The 19,044-nt window shown below is 44.8% G+C and overlaps 1 protein-coding gene across 3 annotated transcripts in view; it reads right to left on the bottom strand.

Annotated features, from left to right (window-relative positions):
* The window catches only part of LOC119970550 (versican core protein-like), a 225,779-nt gene that overhangs the window by 50,316 nt on the left and 156,419 nt on the right, over nt 1-19,044 (bottom strand). For all 3 annotated transcript variants that reach the window (XM_038805361.1, XM_038805360.1, XM_038805359.1), the window contains exons 10-11: nt 11,333-11,458; nt 6,360-6,473 (exon numbers count right to left, since the gene is read on the bottom strand). In XM_038805361.1, coding sequence (XP_038661289.1) covers nt 6,360-6,473; nt 11,333-11,458 — 240 coding nt within the window. The remainder of the gene's footprint in view (nt 1-6,359; nt 6,474-11,332; nt 11,459-19,044) is intronic.

Raw genomic sequence — 19,044 nt, forward strand, 5'->3', positions numbered from 1 at the left:
CATCCTACAATGCAGCCCAAAGTACCCCAAACTCACTTGGTTCGATGCACACACATGACCGGTGCCTTATACAACAACCGGACCCAATCGATAAATCCCTGCCACATCCCAAATCGCCCTGCACCTCCAGCAGATACTCCCACTCCACCCGATCAAACGCCTTCTCCGCATCCATCGCCACCACTACCCCCAGCTCCTGCCCCTCTGAAGGCATCACGATTATATTAAGCAACCTCCTCACTCATGTTCGGCGAAACCCGTTCGATCTTCGCCTACACCCCCGGGATGCAGTCCATGATTCGTATGGCCAAGACCTTCGCCAACAGCTTGCAACTGCATTCAGTAGTGATAGCGAGTGGTATGACCTGCACTGCTCTGAGTCCTACTCCTACTTTAAAATCAGGGAGACGGAACCCTGCGACAATGTGGGGGTTTGGGGGGGGGGGGGGGTTTGCTTCAGTATATGCCCTCACCAGCAGCGGCCCCAGGTCTACCCCAAGCCTTTTATAGAACTCCACTGGAAACCTGTCCAGCCTGGGGCCATCCTGCCTGTATCGCCCCCATACTCTCCATCACCTCCCTCAACCCAATTGAGGCCCCCAATCCCTGAACCAGCCCCTCCTCCACTTTGGGAAATTCCAACCCATCCAGAAACTGCCGCATCCCCTCCCCCCTGGCCAGGGGCTATAACTCATATAACTTTCTATAAAACGAATCAAACACCCCATTCACCCCCTCCGGTTCCATCACCAACTTGCCCTTATCATCCCTCAGTCTGCGAATCTCCCTCGTCACCTCCCGCTTTCTGAACTGATGGGCCATCATCCTGCTCGCCTTCTCCACGTACTCATACACTGCCCCTCTGGCCCTCTCCGTAACTGCCTTACCACCTTTCCCGTAGACACTAACCCAAACTCCATCTGGAGCCTCTGCCTCTCCTTCAACAGCCCTGCCTTTGGCGCCTTTGATTATCTCCTGTCTACCCTCAAAATCTCATCCACCAGTCTTGCCAACTCTTCCTGCTTTCTCCCTAGCGCCCGAATTGAAATAACCTCCCCACTAGACACCGCCTTCAGTGCCTCCCACAGTGTGTAACAATCATGCCTGAGTTGGGCACAACCCTTATTTCTTTACTCATATCCATTACCACAATCTTTGGCTGTTGCATTATGAAATTCATTGTTATTTGATCTCCCCTGGCCTCCATCCTATCACAGACCTTCCCCTTTGTTCTTCCCAGTGGCTTAAAAATGCTTATATTTCTATCTTTCTTCAGTTCTGTTGAAAGACCATTGAACTGAAAAGTTAACTCTTCACAGATGCTGCCAGCCCGCTGAGTTTTCACAGCATTTTGTGTTCTTTTTTCAGATTCCTAGCATATGTAACATTTTGCTCCCATGAAGCAATTAGGATTGGGAATGCACCAGCGACCAGAATTAAAGCAGCATGGATATCTGAGATATCCTCATGGGGGTTGGAGGAGATTAGAGAGATAGGAAAGGGTGGATTTGAAGATGAGAATTTTAAAATCAAGACGTTGCTTCATTAATGGCTAATGAAGGTTGCCGATTGCAGGGATGATATGGCAAACAGGACTTGCTGCAAGATAAGAAATGGGCAGCAAAGTTTTGGAACCAAAAGAAAATATGCTGGAAAATCTTAGCAGGTCTGGCAGCATCTGTAAGGAGAGAAAAGAGCTCACGTTTCAAGTCCAGATGACCCTTTGTCAAAGCCCTTTTTTCCAGAGTTTTGGATGACTTCATGTTTGCGGAGTGATTAATGTGGGATATCAGTTCTGAGTGTGTTGGAATAGTCAACTCTAAAGGTAACGACGACAAGGGTGAGGGTTCAGGAGCAGATAAGCTGAGACGGGGTGAAGTCGAGCAATGTTATGGAGGTGGCGCGATTATGAGGTCTCAGGATCAAATGTGACACCAAGGTTGCGAACAGATTGGCTTAATTTCTGACTGTTACCGGTGGGAGGAATGGAGTTGGTAGTTAGGGAACAGAATCTGGGGCAGTGGCAGAAATCAATGCTTTCATTCTTCCCAATATTTAATTGGAGGAAATGTCTGCTCATCCAGCACCGCACGTCAGAAACGTAATTTGTTAATTTAGCAACAGTGGAGGAGTCAAGAGAGGTGGTGGTGACGTAGAGCTGGATGTCATCATCACATGCGTGAAAACTAGCGCTGCGCTTTGTTATGGTGTCACCAAAGGGTAGCACATAAATGAAAAATAGAGAGGGCCAACGATTGATTCTTTGGGAACACCTGGTGTCACATATCAGCAACGCACTTTGAAGTATAAGAGTAACAATTTTACCAAAAAAACTATTAACACAATTTAACACATCAATGTGAGTTGCAGGTAGAGTTATTAATATTTTGATCACATTGCTAACTCAAGAGTTATCTTCCCCTTTAAGATAAGTGAACCAACATATTGTAATGTCTTTACACAGCACTGCCATAAAAGGATTTCTACATATTTAAAACTCCTACAGTTCTGAATCACATGTGACTAACAGATTTAGCATGTATTTCCGAGATAAGCATCTGCAGACACAATTCAAATTTGGAAATCTACAGTTCTTCTGAACCATAACCTCCAAAGCTCTTTTATCACAATCTATGTGGCACTGAGGATAGATTCAGTTGTATTTTGTGATGACTTCCACTCCTGTGGTCGTATCCTTGCATCAGACAGCTACGTCTGTGCTTTGAAATACATTTTTGTCTGATGTGGTGGAAATCTGGCATGTAATGCTTTGCCCAGGAAGTTCTGCTGGGTCCTAATGTCTGAGCTTTTTTACATACCAAGGCTCCAGGCAATAAACAGAGTCTACAGTCTCAAGCCTGATTTATGGCTGAGAAAACAGAAACTTCTCAGGTGAGAAGTTACTTTAAAAAAAATGGACCAGGAAGCACAGATTATCCGATGAATATAAAACATATTCCGTGTGGAGTTGGCACATTCTCCCCGTGTCTGTGTGGGCTCACCCCCACAACCCATGAATTGGCCATGCTAAATTGCCCCTTTATTGGGAAAAAAATTGGACACTCTAAATTTATTTTAAAATATATAAAACATATATACAGGCATATTTATTTTGCAGCCATATCCGTAGATACCATTCAGATCACTCTTTGACTAAGAAGTGCACTTATACAATGTGACACGGGATCCTCCCCTCACTCGACGTGCTTCCCCTCCAGGGACTACCCATGGGAAGATGGAAATCCTGATGCATCACTGTATCCATGATTTCATTAGATTAATGGATGCTTAACCCTCTGAAAATATGGAAAATTGTATTTTTAAAAACATGTGTAGCAGTGAGTGTGGAGCACACAATTCTGAACACAAGGGTTCAAAAAGATGAACCCACACAGATGGGTTTCCTCAAAAGCAAGAGGCTCTCAGTTATACTTTTTTTAAAGTATCAAACACATTTCCTGTCTGCAGATGTTATGCTTTATCAGTCTGTGTGTTGGCTGCATAGCCACTCTCACTGAACTCAGTTGTGTTGTCTGCTGTACGTGGGATAATTCGGCTCATTGTTTACATTTTAAGGCCTAAATCTATAACCACTTTCTAATATAAGTACGAGAGGGGATTTTTGAGCATAAGCCATTACTTTGCATTGCCACATGTCTGTTGGCACCACAACATAACTACACTGAAGAGAATGACTTCAACTGCTGCCTGCAAATTTGGCACAGGTTCATTTAACAGCTCACATATTGCTGAATAATCCAGCTGCAGCTAGCAAAGAATGCAGAGACTTAACCATAGTATGGTGTTCAGATCTCAGTTAACATTGCAGAAACATTAAGATTCAAATATAAAATGCCATGGCCTCAAACGTAGTTTATTGGCTTTATCTTTTTGTGAGATTTTGTAGGCAATCGTAAAAGGCCTCATCCAAGGCCTCATCCAGTGTAAGCCGAGACAGCTAGTGTCAGTAGACAATTTGATTGTGGGGCAAATCACTGCGAGTAGGTCACTAACATCAATAGAGCCAACTTGCTCATACAGCAAGTTCCAACAAACAACAATAGTTAGATCAGGTAAGGATGGAAAACATCCTCCCCTATAAGATATTTTTTTTTTAATTTTCTTGGATGTGAGTTTCTCTGGCAAAACCAGCATTTGTTACCCATACCTAATTGCCCTTGAGAAGGATGTAACGCTTCAGTAGATACGCACATAGTGCTGTTAGGGAAGACGGCACAGTACTTCGCACTGCTGCCTCACAGCGCCAGGGACCCGGGTTCAATTCCAGCCTTGGGTGACTGTGTGGAATTTGCATGTTCTCCATGTGGATTTCCTCTCAGTGCTCCGGTTTTCTCCCACAGTCCAACGATGTGCAGGTTAGATGGATTGACAAAGCTAAATTGGCCCTTAGTGTCCAAAGATGCGCAGGTTAGTTGGGGTTACAGGGATAAGGCGGAGGAATGGATCTAGATAGGGTGCTCTTTCAGAGGGTCAGTGCAGAAGCAATGGGCTGAATGGCCTCCTTCTGCACTGGAGGGATTCTATGGATTTCCAGGATTTTGACCCAGTGACCATGAAGGAATGGTGATATACCTTCAAGTCAGAATGGTGTGCTCCTTTGAGGGGAACCTACAGGTTGGGGTGTTCCTACTTGTATGCTGCCCTTGTACTTCTAGGTATTAGAGGTCGTAGATTTGGAAGGTACGGCCAAAAGGGGTTTGACAAATTGCTACAGTGTATCTTCGATGTTGTGCACATTGCTGCAACAGTGTGGTGCAGTGTGGTGGAGGAAATCAATGTTCAAGGTGGCAGATAGGTTTTTTCAGAAATCCAGCAATTTCATGGCCACCATTACTGATACCAACATTTTATTTGAGATTTTATTTAATTAATTGAATTTAAATTTCTCAGTTGCTGTGGCGGGACTCATGTCTCTAAATATTTGTCAGGCCTCTGGATAACTAATTCAGTAACACAACAGTTATTCCACTATACCCTCTCTTTTATAATGACTAAATCATCTTCATATTTTGGTGATATTGATTCAGAAATAAATATTTACCATAGTGAATTGACTTAAGATGTTGACCCGTGACTGAGACAAATTGGATTCCAGGATCTTTACTGATGTTTTTGGAATGGCATTCCATGATTCTGTCCATTTATGATTGGAATCACTGGCTTTGGGTGACTGAATAAGTCAAATGTATAGGGGGAGATGGTGGCATAGTGGTATTGGCACTGGACCAGTGTTTCTTTACCTTACCTGGTCTGGCCTACAAGTGACTCCAGGTCCACAGCAATGTGATTGATTCTTGACTGCCCCTTCAAGGGAAATTAGGAATGGCGAAAAATGCTGGCCCAGCCAGCTACGCCCCACATCCCATGAATTTATTGAAAAAAGACTCTCTCACATGGAATTCCAGGATTTTTGATGACTTTCAGAGGATCACAGACCATCGTCTATTCCACTTTCTGCAAATGTCACTCGAGAACAATCAGGAGCAGGAAACCAATCTGATTATTTATCCTTCCAAGTTTCGGTGCACTGAGGCAATGATAGAACCCAAGCAAAACACACTTGAGATCAGTCAATTCAGTAGAGCTTGAGGATCAAATTTGGGGCCTTCTGAGTATGTATGATGCAGGTCTGGTTGTGTTGTAATTCACCGACTGACCACTAGGAGTCTCATTAGTATATAAGTGAATGTTAGAATCAGGTGACCAGAGACTGACTGGAGAACTGGAAGAGAGGTTGATTGTGCTTGTTAATACTGTTATTCATCTGGTGTTTTGTATATAGTTGACCCACAGTTAACGTTAATAAATTGTTTATAGCTTCAGCTACAAGTGTTCTTGTAATATAAATTAGGACATCCGACAAGAATAATACAAGTTCCACAGTTCTTCAAAAACTAAGCTATTGGAGAAACTGAATGGATACTCTCTGGACCAGGGATCAGGCTTTATCTAAGGCACATATTGTACAATTGCGATGATGACTTAATGATGTGTACCTACCTCAGGCTTAAAGTGGTATGTTCCTCATTGTAAAACATATGGCGGGCTAATTTTGCTTGCTTGCTTGCCAAGCGCTTATGCAGGATGTTGCAATTTGCGTTAAAGACATGCCATGGTGTAAAAAAAATCATGATGAAAATGAAGAGTAAATTGATGTTTAGCAGTGGTTTCCCCACCCCAATTATTACAATATAATAATATTGTTATTAATCATCAACACTTCCCTAAAGTAGAAGGATAATGGATTAATTTGGCAGATGTGATGAATTCTGGTCCGTTGACTTCACTTCAGCAGTGCAAGCAATGATATATTTTAACTAGTATATCTTTGGGCTTACCTTGTTCACACAGAGCACCGCCATAGCTTGGCAAACAAATACAACTGAAACAATTGGCACCATCAATGCATGTGGCTCCATTACGGCAAGGGTTAGATTGGCATTCATCAATATCTGCAGGAAATAATGCATTTCATCGGTTAGTGGTTAATTAAACCAAGCATTGCTTTCACAATTGCTATCTTGTTGTGCCTGCCAGAACTAAAGCAGCCAGTAATTAAAGCAAACTATTTGATTTGCCACGCTTCTTCAAAGAGCAAACCAGGAAGTGGCTTCTTTGAAGGTTTAGCCTAATTTCCAAAAAAATTGAAAGCAGCCTTAATTAATCAAGCTGGCATTCCAGTTCAAAGCTTTACTGAATCGTCCTGTGTCTTCATATAAACAAACAGTAGCACTTGAAGTATCTTAAAAATTAGTGCCATGACCGACTGATAGAATTCTAAAGATTGAAGGTTCAGGAGCGGAATGTTACTTTGGTAGGATTTAATGGCCCTGCCGAAGTCAGTGGACATTTGATTGGCCCGCCACATTTTACGGCTCCACTCCTGCCGCGATGGGGAGGAACATTCCCCTGCAGGTTTATTTGGGTCAATTCTGAAATGCAAAGCAAATACAATAACTAACAAAGTTCAGAGTACCAGAAACAAATTTGAGACAACCAGGGCTTCATTTGGATATTTGACACTCCCATGGAAAGAACACTTCACAGACAGCCTCCAAATACCATTATTGAAAGGATATCTTCAGCAAACAATCACGATCTTGGTACAGAAATAGATCCAGATCTCAATTTGTTTTTTATTCATTTGAATTGGATCTTTTTACATAAATAGAGCAAATATATAGCTGTCCTCATAGAGTTATAGGCCCATGGAGTTTCATGCCTCAGTCCATGTCAGCATGGGGGGGATTTAAAATTGGCAGACAGGGCCTGATTCCATGTTCCTGCCCTTATTTCCATCATGTGGGATTTTAATAGTCCATGATACAGGTGCAGGTAGGCCACACACGGCAATCCTGTCCTTGCCTACTCCAGTGTGGAAGTGACATTTCAGATCCCCATCTATTCTCATGGAGTTGGGCATGTTTTAGTCGGCGATGTGGTTCATGGCACCTCAGAAGAGTTCATGAACCACAGGGGAAGCCGACCCCAATGGTGAATCAAAACAATCCAGTCCCCTGCTCTTTCATTCTTTCACTGACGGGCTTTGAAATGCAACACAAAAAAAAATATTTCAGTTTATAAAGGCTAAGGAGGCCTGAGAAGGTAAGTTAAGCTGCACTTAGTAACCAACATAAAGTAAAAGCTGCAATGCAGCTTACAGCTCAAAGGTCCCAACCGGGACTACCAATCATACTGGTCCTAGTTGGGCCAGCTTTGAGAAAGTGAATTTACAAGCCCTAGCTGGCGGGCCTCTACCCATTAGTGGGGGAGCTCATTTTCCACGAGTCCCAAGGTGAGCTCAATTGCGGTGTCCCCGTAGGTCTTGTGACTGCTTTTACAGTTTCAACAGTTATCTGCTGTAATGTAAGTCAGATGTATTTGAACTGCAGTGTTTGATTATTGTGCTCTGCCCTGCACTGGTAAGGTGACCATTATATCTCCACCATTATCTAATTGCCTACATGTATTACAGTATTTTTCACGATGGAGGAAGTCCAATAATGTATCTAAAATTGTAGAAATTGTACAGGTGAAATTCTATAGCCATGTTTGGACTGAGATTGAAATGTTCAGTGATCTTCAAAAAGAAAATGATCCTGCTGTTGATAATTGAAAAAAAAACTCAGCTCCTGCTACATTCCATTGATTAACAGAAAAACTGTTTCGAAATGGAAAAAAAAGCAGCTTTTTTACCTTAAAAAATGGTCATCTCCTTTTCAGTTTTCATAGACTCCATTGTTGATATTACCCAGGATTTGGTTTGATAGCTGGAGTTTTATGAATGTTTGGCTGAGTTTCAAATGGCCTATAATTCCTTATCCTAGTGCGCGTTGGGGCGGGTGGGCTGTGTTTCTATTTTGATTGTCAGTTTTAAAATTATCTGTCTACGGTGTTGTAAGTGGATGTCTGTTTATTTTCATAACAGATTGATCACTTGAGGAAATTTACATTTTTGAATGGGTTTTATGGATGAGAGGTATTTTCAGAAGGAAGTGTATTTTAATGTGACAGCTCTGTTAGATTGTTAGGTTTGTTTGAATGTCCATTTCGAAGTTATCCTGAGACTCCCATGCTAGATGTTGGGTGAATGGCTATGGAGGCTACATGGGGAGCACGGATGGTGTGGGGGCATGAGTGGCAAGGGGATATGGAAGTTGCATGTCGGGTAGTCCAGGCATGTGGAGTGTGTGGGAGCAGACTGGTGAGGGTTTGTTGGCCTGCCGGTCATCATTAAAATTGGGCTTCTATCCTGGAAAACAGGGGCAGACATTCCTGTCTGCCGGTCTGGGCATCCACCCACCTCCCTAGAATGAAAATATAATGGTAAGAGCCTCTTTAAAGGAGACAGATCTGCCAAATTGGAAAGGTTCTCCACTATACCTTCCCATGTGCTCCATGCATATTAAGGCCATAGAGTAATTACAGGACACGAGGAAGCCATTCAGCTTACTGAGTCTATGGGAGCCTTCTTTAGAACAATACAATCAGACCCATTACCCCCTCAATCCCTGGAGTTTTATTTCCTTCAAATGCCCATCCAATTTCCTTTTGAAATCATTCATCAGCTCCACTTCCATCATCCTTGTCGGCAGCTTTGACCATTATCATTCTGTAGGTAAAAAAAGTACTTCCTCACAGCCTCCCCTGCATCTCTTAATCTGTGTCCCCTGGACCTGTAACAGCACCTAATGGAAAGAATATCTGAAATACAACTTGGCTGGATTCTCCGTCGGCACGATCCTCCATTTCTCTGGCAGCGTACTCACGTCCCCGGATCTCTCAACGATGTGGGGGTGCCCACAATGGGAAACCCAATTGGCTGGCTGCCGGGACGGAGACACCACTGCCGGTGGGGACCCACGCACCAGAAAATGGGTGTGACGAGGCAGAGAACCCGCCCATCTATATTTTATAGAAAAACTGTGAGGTGGCAATAGCGGAATGTCCTCTGCCCTCTCACTCACAGTCCATTGCTTCCTGCAGGGGTGGTAGCACCTTAAAAAATGCTATTCTTAGTTCTTCCAGATGATAGTGCTGTTATGTTTTAAGATTATTTATGTGGCCCTGTTATTTGTGTTTGCTTCCAGACTGGTTGCCCAGCCTCTCAGTCAGTTGCTGGTTGCCAGTGCCTCTGACTATCTATCAGCAATGTAATAATACACTGATCGGCAAATTAAAGAAAATTCAATTAGACACCCAATACTAAATTCATTCGGAAAGAACAGCAGGCTGTTATTGCATTGTTGCGGAGATATTAATATTAATGTGATTTTTCTACATATAGTGACCTAGTAGTCTTCAAAGTGTGACTTGCCATTTTGGTGAAAGGGCAGCATGGAGAATCTATCCCTTTCCAAATTGGCTGCCATACACATTTATGGAATATTCCGGATTGGACTAATTATAACATTTTGAATATTTCCAAAATGGTATTAGGGGGCCTCACGGTAGCATGGGGGCCTCACGGTAGCATGGTGGTTAGCATCAATGCTTCACAGCTCCAGGGTCCCAGGTTCGATTCCCGGCTGGGTCACTGTCTTTGTGGAGTCTGCACGTCCTACCCGTGTGCGCGTGGGTTTCCTCCGGGTGCTCCGGTTTCCTCCCACAGTCCAAAGATGTGCGGGTTAGGTGGATTGGCCAGGCTAAATTGCCCATAGTGTAAGGTTAATGGGGGGATTGTTGGGTTACGGGTATACCGGTTACGTGGGTTAAGTAGAGTGATCATTGCTCGGCACAACATCGAGGGCCGAAGGGCCTGTTCTGTGCTGTACTGTTCTATGTTCTATGTGCTATGTATTCCGGTCTGTGCTGAGCAGCCTGCCTTGAGTGGGCTATAAAATGGCTGGTTACAAACTTTGGGTGACTGCATCAGTGTAACGGAGGTGGTTGCCTCTGGGGAAATGTATAGCGAAAGGTGGGGAAGAGAGCAGCAAAAGTTTGTTATAATTCCTAAGTGCATGCAAGTGCGATCTATTGGCCTGTGAATTTCCTCCGCTGCACCTCGACACATGAGACATATTTTGCCATTCCTCGTGCCTCACACCGCTCTGACAAAAAGATAGAAAATGAGAGGTCTGGCATCACTGTGTCATTGGTGTACAATCTGCATTTTAAGGATGTACTCAATGACCTGACATCACTTCCTGTGACAGCAATCAATGGCAAGGTGACACCTTGGCTGATTGCCCACCCTCATCTATCACCGATTCATCAGGACTTGGGTTGAAACAAAAAATCCTGCTTAAACATAAGGGGTGTATTTGTGAGGATTGTCATCACGATAGTGAGCACTGCATTAATGGCTGGAGGAACAGAATTCTAAATTCATCAAAACATATATTTTTGAACAGACCAGCAGGTTTATATATCTTTTGAAACCAAAGAGAAAATGTTGGAAAATCTCAGCAGGTCTCGCAGCATCTGTAGGGAGAGAAAAGAGCTAACATTTCAAGTCCAGATGACCTTTTGTCAAAATATATTTTTTGAGATGTGTTCAATTGGCTCCCATGATCAAGGTTTGTAGCATCTGTTATTAAACCTGCATCTAGCTCAGCGTTTGAATGCTCGCAATTTCAGATAACATTAGCAGAGCGTGCACAAAGTGTACTGGAGAAGTTCCTCGTGTTTTGTTGGAAACAGAATCAGATTGCTGGCGTTATGTGTGGCAGCCCATCTACTGAAACTCTGATTATAGCATGACATTCCTATAATACTGGCATTCCAAGACTTAATCTAAATCATTTCCAGTAAAAATAGTTGAAAGCATTGTGTACCACTCAACAAACACAGTGTCTATTTATGCTCTTACCTATGTCACAGTTCTCCCCAGTGTATCCTGGCAAACAGGTGCAAATATAACTATTTCCTCGTGGGTAACAACTGCCTCCATTTTGGCAAGGGTATTCTTCACATAGGTGAACTTCTGGTATCATAACTGAAAGCATGAAGGGCAGGATAAGCAAGGTTACTTTTCAGCCTCAGTATTTCCTTCTTGTTGCAGATGGGGCTGAGAAAAATCATAATGTGAATAATCACAGCCATATGCCACCGTTCGTTCCAATGCTATGGCTTGGATGGAATTCAATTCACTGAACTTTTTACAAGATAGTTTCTTAATTTCTACTTCACTTATTGGAGTTGCACTTCTGCAAATCAGTACCGCATTTCCTTCCCTTAGAAGGAGAGCCAGCCTTCAAACTGGAGAAAAAGCTTCAGCCAACCTATCATTGAAGGGTTAACATCTTCACATACTGTTTGACAATGTTTCAGAACTTCAGAGCATTTTCTCTCATAAATGACTGTCTTTTTTTGTGTATTTAGATAGTTATTAATAACAGATGTCTCTTAAAAATAGCTTGAGTGCTCATGTGTAATGGCAAGTGTGCTGGCGCAGAAACTCCAACAGTGGGCACGAGTGATTTTATGGGTCCGAATGCCTCAGCTACTATTTTACTCTTGCCAAGGCATAAAAAGTTCTGTCCTCAGAACTCAAAAGTCAGAAAGTTTGAGCAGAAGTGAAAGAAAATACATTTGAGAAGAGCAGAAGGTTAAGGATTGAATGCTTTGGTACCGGCAGCAATGGGAATCGTGGCAGGTTGTGGCTCCAATTTGACAGGAGCCAAAAACAATCTGTTTCCCGACTGCGGGTTAAACTGTTTAAATTCTGTCCTTTGGGCTTTCGAGGAAGGTTAAAGGTGGATAAATTTTCCCGAAAAACAATATTGTGAACCTCATTTGCATGAATGTATATCTTAGGTATGCTCATTACAGGGCCATCTCCCCGGAATTACGTTTGCCCTCCAAATTGAGTTGTGCACCAACAAGAATTTGGAACATTTAGATTTACGCCTGTATATAAGATTAATTTTTTCCAATTAAGGGGCAATTTAACGTGTTCAATCTGCCTACCTTGTGCATCTTTGGGTTGTAGGGGCGAAACCCACGCAAACACGGGGAGAATGTGTAAACTCCACACGGACAGTGACCCAGAGCAGGGATCGAACCTGGGACCTCGACGCCTGTATATAAGTGACACGTGCTTTGCGAATTTGAAGTCTGGAGGTGCTGCTTTTGCTTTCTTGGGGAATGCGCACAACTTCACTCAGGTCTAGTGATAAATGCTTCACCAAAGCTGGGCATGGGAGCCAGGCGAAGGCTGAAAGGGCAAGGTAGAGTGGAGCAAAGGCTGGACAGGAGAAACAGCTAAGTGAGGAAGGCTGCCATTCAGTCTGTGCCATTTGCCATCTACTCTTACAGAGCAATGGATGAAAAGAGGAAGGGAGATGATTGCCTGCAAGAGGAACAGCTGGTGGACGGCAGCCAACTCGCGACTCTAGATGGCATAGTACCCTTGCATGATATTTCTGTTGGCAGGCGCGTACAGGAGTCAAAAGCACACCCACCGACAATTGAAAGAGCAATTAAGCCCATTCAGCATGCAATTCGCCCTAATTTCACGTTGCAAGTGTGCTTCTACGCTTGGCGCACAGGCTATCGATCAGGAGGCATTCACATTTTTTTTACCATTCCCGATCCAGGGTGGAATAAAATCTTTGGGATGAAATAAAATAAAATGATTGAGGGCTGAAGTGTTATGTATCATGCTGCCAGTTGCTTGATTCTGCATGATGGAGAGTTTGCAACATTCGCTTGATACAAATATAATTGGAACAATGCTGCAGCTCCCTGAGGCATCTGTTAGCCTTCCGGAAACCCATTGGAAAAGCCGTCCACCCCCTTCTCACTGTCCCCAGCAGGGCCTATTAATTAGCCAATCAGGGCGAAGTCACGCTCATGGGGCCGATTGTGGCTGGAAGTGCATTTCGCACCCACTTCCAGGTCCACCGACTGCACGCACCTGGCAGGTGAAAAATTCAAGCCATTATCTAGGAGGGGAGGGGGGCATCATAGAGGACAGGATCAATGATGTCAACAGTGGGGTCCTGAAGGGTGAACTGAGGGTACTGGTAATAGGAGGAAACAGTCCCAGTCAGTGGCAGGTATAGGGTGGGGGATTGGTAGGTGAAGGTCTCATGGAAGGTCAGGGAGCTGGACTAGGCAGGTGACTCGAATAATGGGAGGGGGCAGGGTCAGCACGGGCATGGGGACCCATGTCAGGTCAGGATGGGGAGTGAAGGCATGTGGAGATGGATAGTAATAGGGTCCAGAATAATGGGGAGATATTCAGGGTAACAGAAGGGAGAGGAATGGTGATATTTGGGTGGAAGAACATTAGTGGGTGGCAAGGGGAGGGTCGAAATTGGTGGACTGATTTTGGAAGATGATGCACACCATTTTTCACATTTGATCTTGGCTAGCACTGTTAGTCAGCCAGTGAGATCCCTCGATCTCGGAGGAAGGTTTTTTGGGTGGGTGGGAGTGCAAAGTCAGCACAAATAGCTGACTAAAGATCCACCCCAAAAATGATGAAACAACTTGATGTTAACCATGCTCAATTGTGTTCTCCTCATATGGTAACAGGTTTGTTCACAACTCATGGATCTCATAACATAGAGATTCCAGCAAGGTTATAGAGCTGCTGTTCATTCTGTACCATTTACCATCAGCTGCTATCAGAGGCAGGGATGAAGGGTAGGAGGGAAGTGGATGCCTCCAAGGGGCACAGCTAGCAGCCAACTCGCAGCTCCACACCTCCATTCTCCCGAGTGAATGATCATGCCGACAAGGACTCATGTAGTTAGGCTTTCTATGCTACCAAGGCAATGGACTTTTAGTAGAGTCCTGAGGGGGCAGCACGGTGGCACAGCATTGCTGCCTACGGCGCTGAGGACCCGGGTTCGAATCCCGGCCCTGGGTCACTGTCCGTGTGGAGTTTGCACATTCTGCGTGGGTTTCACCCCCACACCCCAAAGATGTTCAGGATAGGTGGATTGACCACGCTAAATTGCCCCTTAATTGGAAAAAATAATTGGGTACTCTAAAAAAAAAATTTTTAAGAGAGTCCTGAGGGAGGCAACCAGAAGTGTGTCAGAGGGAGGCTTCTTGCACATAGCTCTCATCGCCCTGATCAAAGAGAAATGTGTCCATACAGGAGGAATGTCCATCTCTATCCTCCAGGATATCTTTCACCTGGAAGGCATGAAGTGTGGATGTTATATCTAGATGGAGGCCGGATGCTGACTTTGAAATGGAGGAAAAGCTGGAAAGGATACACTTACTAAATATATCGCTCCAATTCATTCATAGATCCACTGAGGCATCATTGATGCTTGTTGTAGGCAACTCTGCCTTGGAAATGGCTCTCATCCAGATAAGGAGGAGGGCCCATCACAGGTTGGCACAGGGCCAGAAGGAGCAACGTCCTGAGTAACAAGAGGCAGCGTGGCCTCAAGAAGTCAAGATGTTATTGAAAAGGGTCCACTGCAACGATGAGCATTGGCTCAACCACGGGTATACCATGGGTATATTGCAGGCTCTTATATAGAAATGAGCTAAAGGCAAAATCGGAGGTGCCTTTGTATGTCCTGGGATGTGGTTGATCAAATTTGGCAGCTTCTCCAGTGTGAACTGTGGCCACAAGGACTCTGGAGAAGTAGTGTGGAGCCCCTGGCCTGCAGTGTGTCAATGACTGCTTGGCTGCTGCTTAAAGATGATACCAGGGCCTTCTACCTCATGAGCTAACAATGGGGCAGGCGATTTCACCACAACATTTAATGTGCTCCTCGCAGATGCACAATTAGTGAGTTGAACAGTGCAAGATTGCACATGTTCATCCATCCCGCCACCTAATGGGAATTATTCCAACTTCCCTGCGTGCCATGGGATTTAAACCCCAGAATGGAAGATTCCACCCCAAGTAAGGAAATACTTGGAAGAAAAAGTATCTATAATCAGGAATGTTAAATTATATTCAAACTCTTGAGTCTCTTTGGTGGCAATGATTTATATTGCAACAGGTTAGGTAGTTGAAAGATGTTAGGTGAATATAACAAAGCAGAAAAGATGACAACAGATGACTTATTGAAATATCCTTAAATCCTGGAACTAATAGGTTGAAAAAACTGAATTGCTTGCTCCGTAATGATGTGATAAGGGCAATGAGTGGACCTCAGCGTATGGAGGGATTGACAATTAATTTCCTTAACAGAGTTTTAAGAATTGAGACAAAAAAACGGAATGAGGGCAAATGAGAGTGATATCAGGCAGAGAGAAAGAAAGAGAGGGGGAAGATAAATTGGACTGGGGGGGGGAAGAGACAGAAAGGAAAAGTCAGAAAAAATCCTAATTTCTGAGAACAATCTGCGACCAGGAGAAATGAGTCTCCACAGTTTATACTGTTTATTTTGGGGCCAAAAGGGTTAATTAGCATTGTATTAGGAATTATCAGAACATTTAAAAAGTCCGTTTTTGATTACAAGACTTGTTTTGATGTGAGTTTAATGGAAAATTAATTTGCAAACCAACTCTGTTTTAAAAACAGGGATGCTGAGGAGGAGATGTTGATGGCGTGAAACAATGAGTGGTGTAAAAACATTTTAAAATAAATTTAGAGTACCTAATTCATTTTCTTCCAATTAAGAGGCAATTTAGCGTGGCCAATCCAGCACACCTTTGGGTTGTGGGGGCAAAACCCATGCAAACACTGGGAGAATGTGCAAACTCCACATGGACAGTGACCCAGGGCCGGGATCGAACCTGAGACCTCGGTGCCGTGAGGCAGCAGTGCAAACTACTGTACCGACGTCCTGGCCTGAGACGGGTGTAAATTAACCAGCAAGTTTTGAGACGGCACATTTCTTCGTCCACTGGACCTGCTGATATACACACTAAAAATGGCACCAGCAACACATTGTTATTTTTAAAGCAAGATCCAGCCCATTATTATAGTTGTGCCATATTAAATTGCGGCCAAGTAAGACAATAAACAGTAATTCTAAGCTGAGTCATGTTTAGTTCCGTGAACAGTCAATACTGCATTCCTGAAAGCTTTATTGTTATAATTAGGTGAACAATCATCTTATCCTCGAATAAGTAGGAGTAGTATAACCTTCAGGTGAGGGATAGGGCAGGGAAGTTGGTGGTGGCTCCGGAGCTGATTAACAAGGTTTTTGAGGAGTTTTATGAGAGTTTGTAAAGTTCAGAGTCACCCCGCGGAGACCGTGAGATGCAGGAATTTCTAGAAGGGTTGGAGTACCCGAGGCTAGGGGAGGGGGACAGGGCTACATTAGAAGGAGCAATAGTGGAGCAGGAGCACTGCCATTAGGTATTTCCAGCACACTGTTCAGGGAGCGGAGCCCCTTGTTTTCACGATGGCCTGGGTCCAATCTGCCTTGTGCGATTATAGTGTGGATACTCTGGCCCTGTCCCCATCGGGAATCCCCTTTGCAAATTATCTCCTTGGAGTGGTGGGAATTTGGAAAGTCAATAAAAAACATTTATATAAAAAATAAAAAAAATAGTGGAGCAGGAGATAAAGGATGTGATTGGGAGGATGCAGTCGGGGAAGATGGCAGGGCCGGATGGGTTTCCGGTGGAATATTATTAAAATTTCAAGGATAAGTTGGCACGCCTGATGGTGGGGATGTTTGAAGAAGCGATAGGGAAGGGGGTGCTGCCACAAACCTCGGGGCATGCATTGATTTCACTGTTGCTAAAGAAAGATAAGGATCCGATGGAGTGTGGGTTGTATAGGCCCATATCACTTCTGAATGTGGACGCAAAAGTATTGGCGAAGGTACTGGCGGGTAGGCTGGAGGAGTGCCACCCTGATAGGCGAGGATTAGATGGGATTCGTGAAAGGGAGGCAGCTGTTTTCGAACATTAGGAGAGTTTTGAACGTTCTTATGGCACTGGCGGAAGGGAAGGAAACAGAGGTGCTGGTGGCATTGGACACCGAGAAGGCGTTTGACCAGGTAGAATGTGGGTACCTGATGGCAGTTCTGGAGCGGTTTGGGATTGGACCAAGATTTGTGAACTGGGTAAAGCTATTATATAAGGAGCCGAAGGCGAGTGTCCGCACAAACAATATCAGTTCGAGCTACTTTTGTCTCCACTGTGGGACGAGGCAGGGATGTCCTATGTCCCCCCTGCTGTTTGCACTTGCGTTTAGCCGTTGGCCATCGCATTAAGACGTTCGGGAGCATGGAAAGGAATAGTGCGGGGGGGGGGGGGGGGGGATAGAGCATAGGGTGTCCTTATATGCCGATGACTTGCTGCTGTATGTGTCGGAACTGAGCGCGTCGATAGGAGGAATATTGGAGCTACTGCGAGTATTTGGGTCTTTCACAGGGTACAAGCTAAACCTGGACAAGAGTGAGTATTTCGTGGTGTCTCGGCCGGGGGTGGGGGGGCTGCCATTCCGTAGGGCAGGGATTCACTTTAGTTATCTGGGGGTGCAGGTTGCCTGCGAGTGAGGGAGGCTTCGCAGGTACAACATCACTAGTTTGGTGGGGAGAGTGAAAGCCGATCTGGCAAAGTGGGATGGTCTCCCTCTGTCACTGGCGAGTCGGGTACAGGCGGTTAAAATGAATGTGTTGCCGCGATTTCTGTTTATTTTTCAATGCCTACCAATTTTCCTCCCAAAGGCTTTTTTCAGGGAGAGTGAGGGAAGTATGACCTCGTTCATATGGGAAGGGAAGGTGGCCAGAGTGAGAAAGGTGCAGCTACAGAGGGGAAGACAGGCAGGGGGTTTGGGTCTCCCGAACCTAATGTACTACTACTGGATGGCGAATGTGGAGAAGGTGCGGAGCTGGGTCAGAGGGGTTGATTCCCAGTGGGTCAGATTGGAGGACAGTTTGTGCAGGGGGTCAGGACTGAAAGCACTAACAACAGCGTCGCTCCCGATAGCTCCGGGGGAGTACTCAGGGAGTCCGGTAATAATAGCTTCACTGAAAATCTGGAGGCAGTTTTGCCAACACTTCGGGTTGGGAGCAAGGTCAAGGGAAATGCCGATTCTGGGGAACCACAGATTTGAGCCAGGGAAGTGGGATGGAAGTTTTCGGAAATGGGAAGAGAAGGGGATTAAGTGGCTAAAAGATTTGTTTCTTAGGGGTCGGTTTGCAGGATTGAGGGAGCTGGAAGCAAAGTATGGGCTGGTGCAGGAAAAGTGTTTAGATACATGCAGGTTCGAGATTTTGCAAGGAAGGAGATACAGAGCTTCCTGGAGGAACTGGCCTTCACATTGCTGGAGGAGGTGCTGACGACAAGGGGACTGGAGAAGAGGGTAGTGTCAGCGGTGTACGGAGCTATTTTGGAAGAGGATAAGGCACCACTGGAAAGGATCAAAGCAAATTGGGAGGAAGAGTTGGGAGAGATTATAGAGGAGGGGGTCTGGTGTGAGGTGCTCCGGACAGTAAATGCCTCCACCTCATGTGCGAGGTTGGGGCTGATACAGCTGAAGGTGGTATATAGAGCGCACCTCACAAGGGCAAGGATGAGCCGATTCTTTGAAGGAGTAGAAGATGTGTGTGAGCGTTGCGGGGGGGGGGGGGGGGGGGGGGGGGGGGCTAATCACGTTCATATGTGTTGGTCCTGTCCAAAGCTAGGGGACTACTGGAACAA

This window comes from Scyliorhinus canicula, chromosome 8 (assembly GCF_902713615.1).
Source record: "Scyliorhinus canicula chromosome 8, sScyCan1.1, whole genome shotgun sequence".
NCBI classification, from domain to species: domain Eukaryota; kingdom Metazoa; phylum Chordata; class Chondrichthyes; order Carcharhiniformes; family Scyliorhinidae; genus Scyliorhinus; species Scyliorhinus canicula.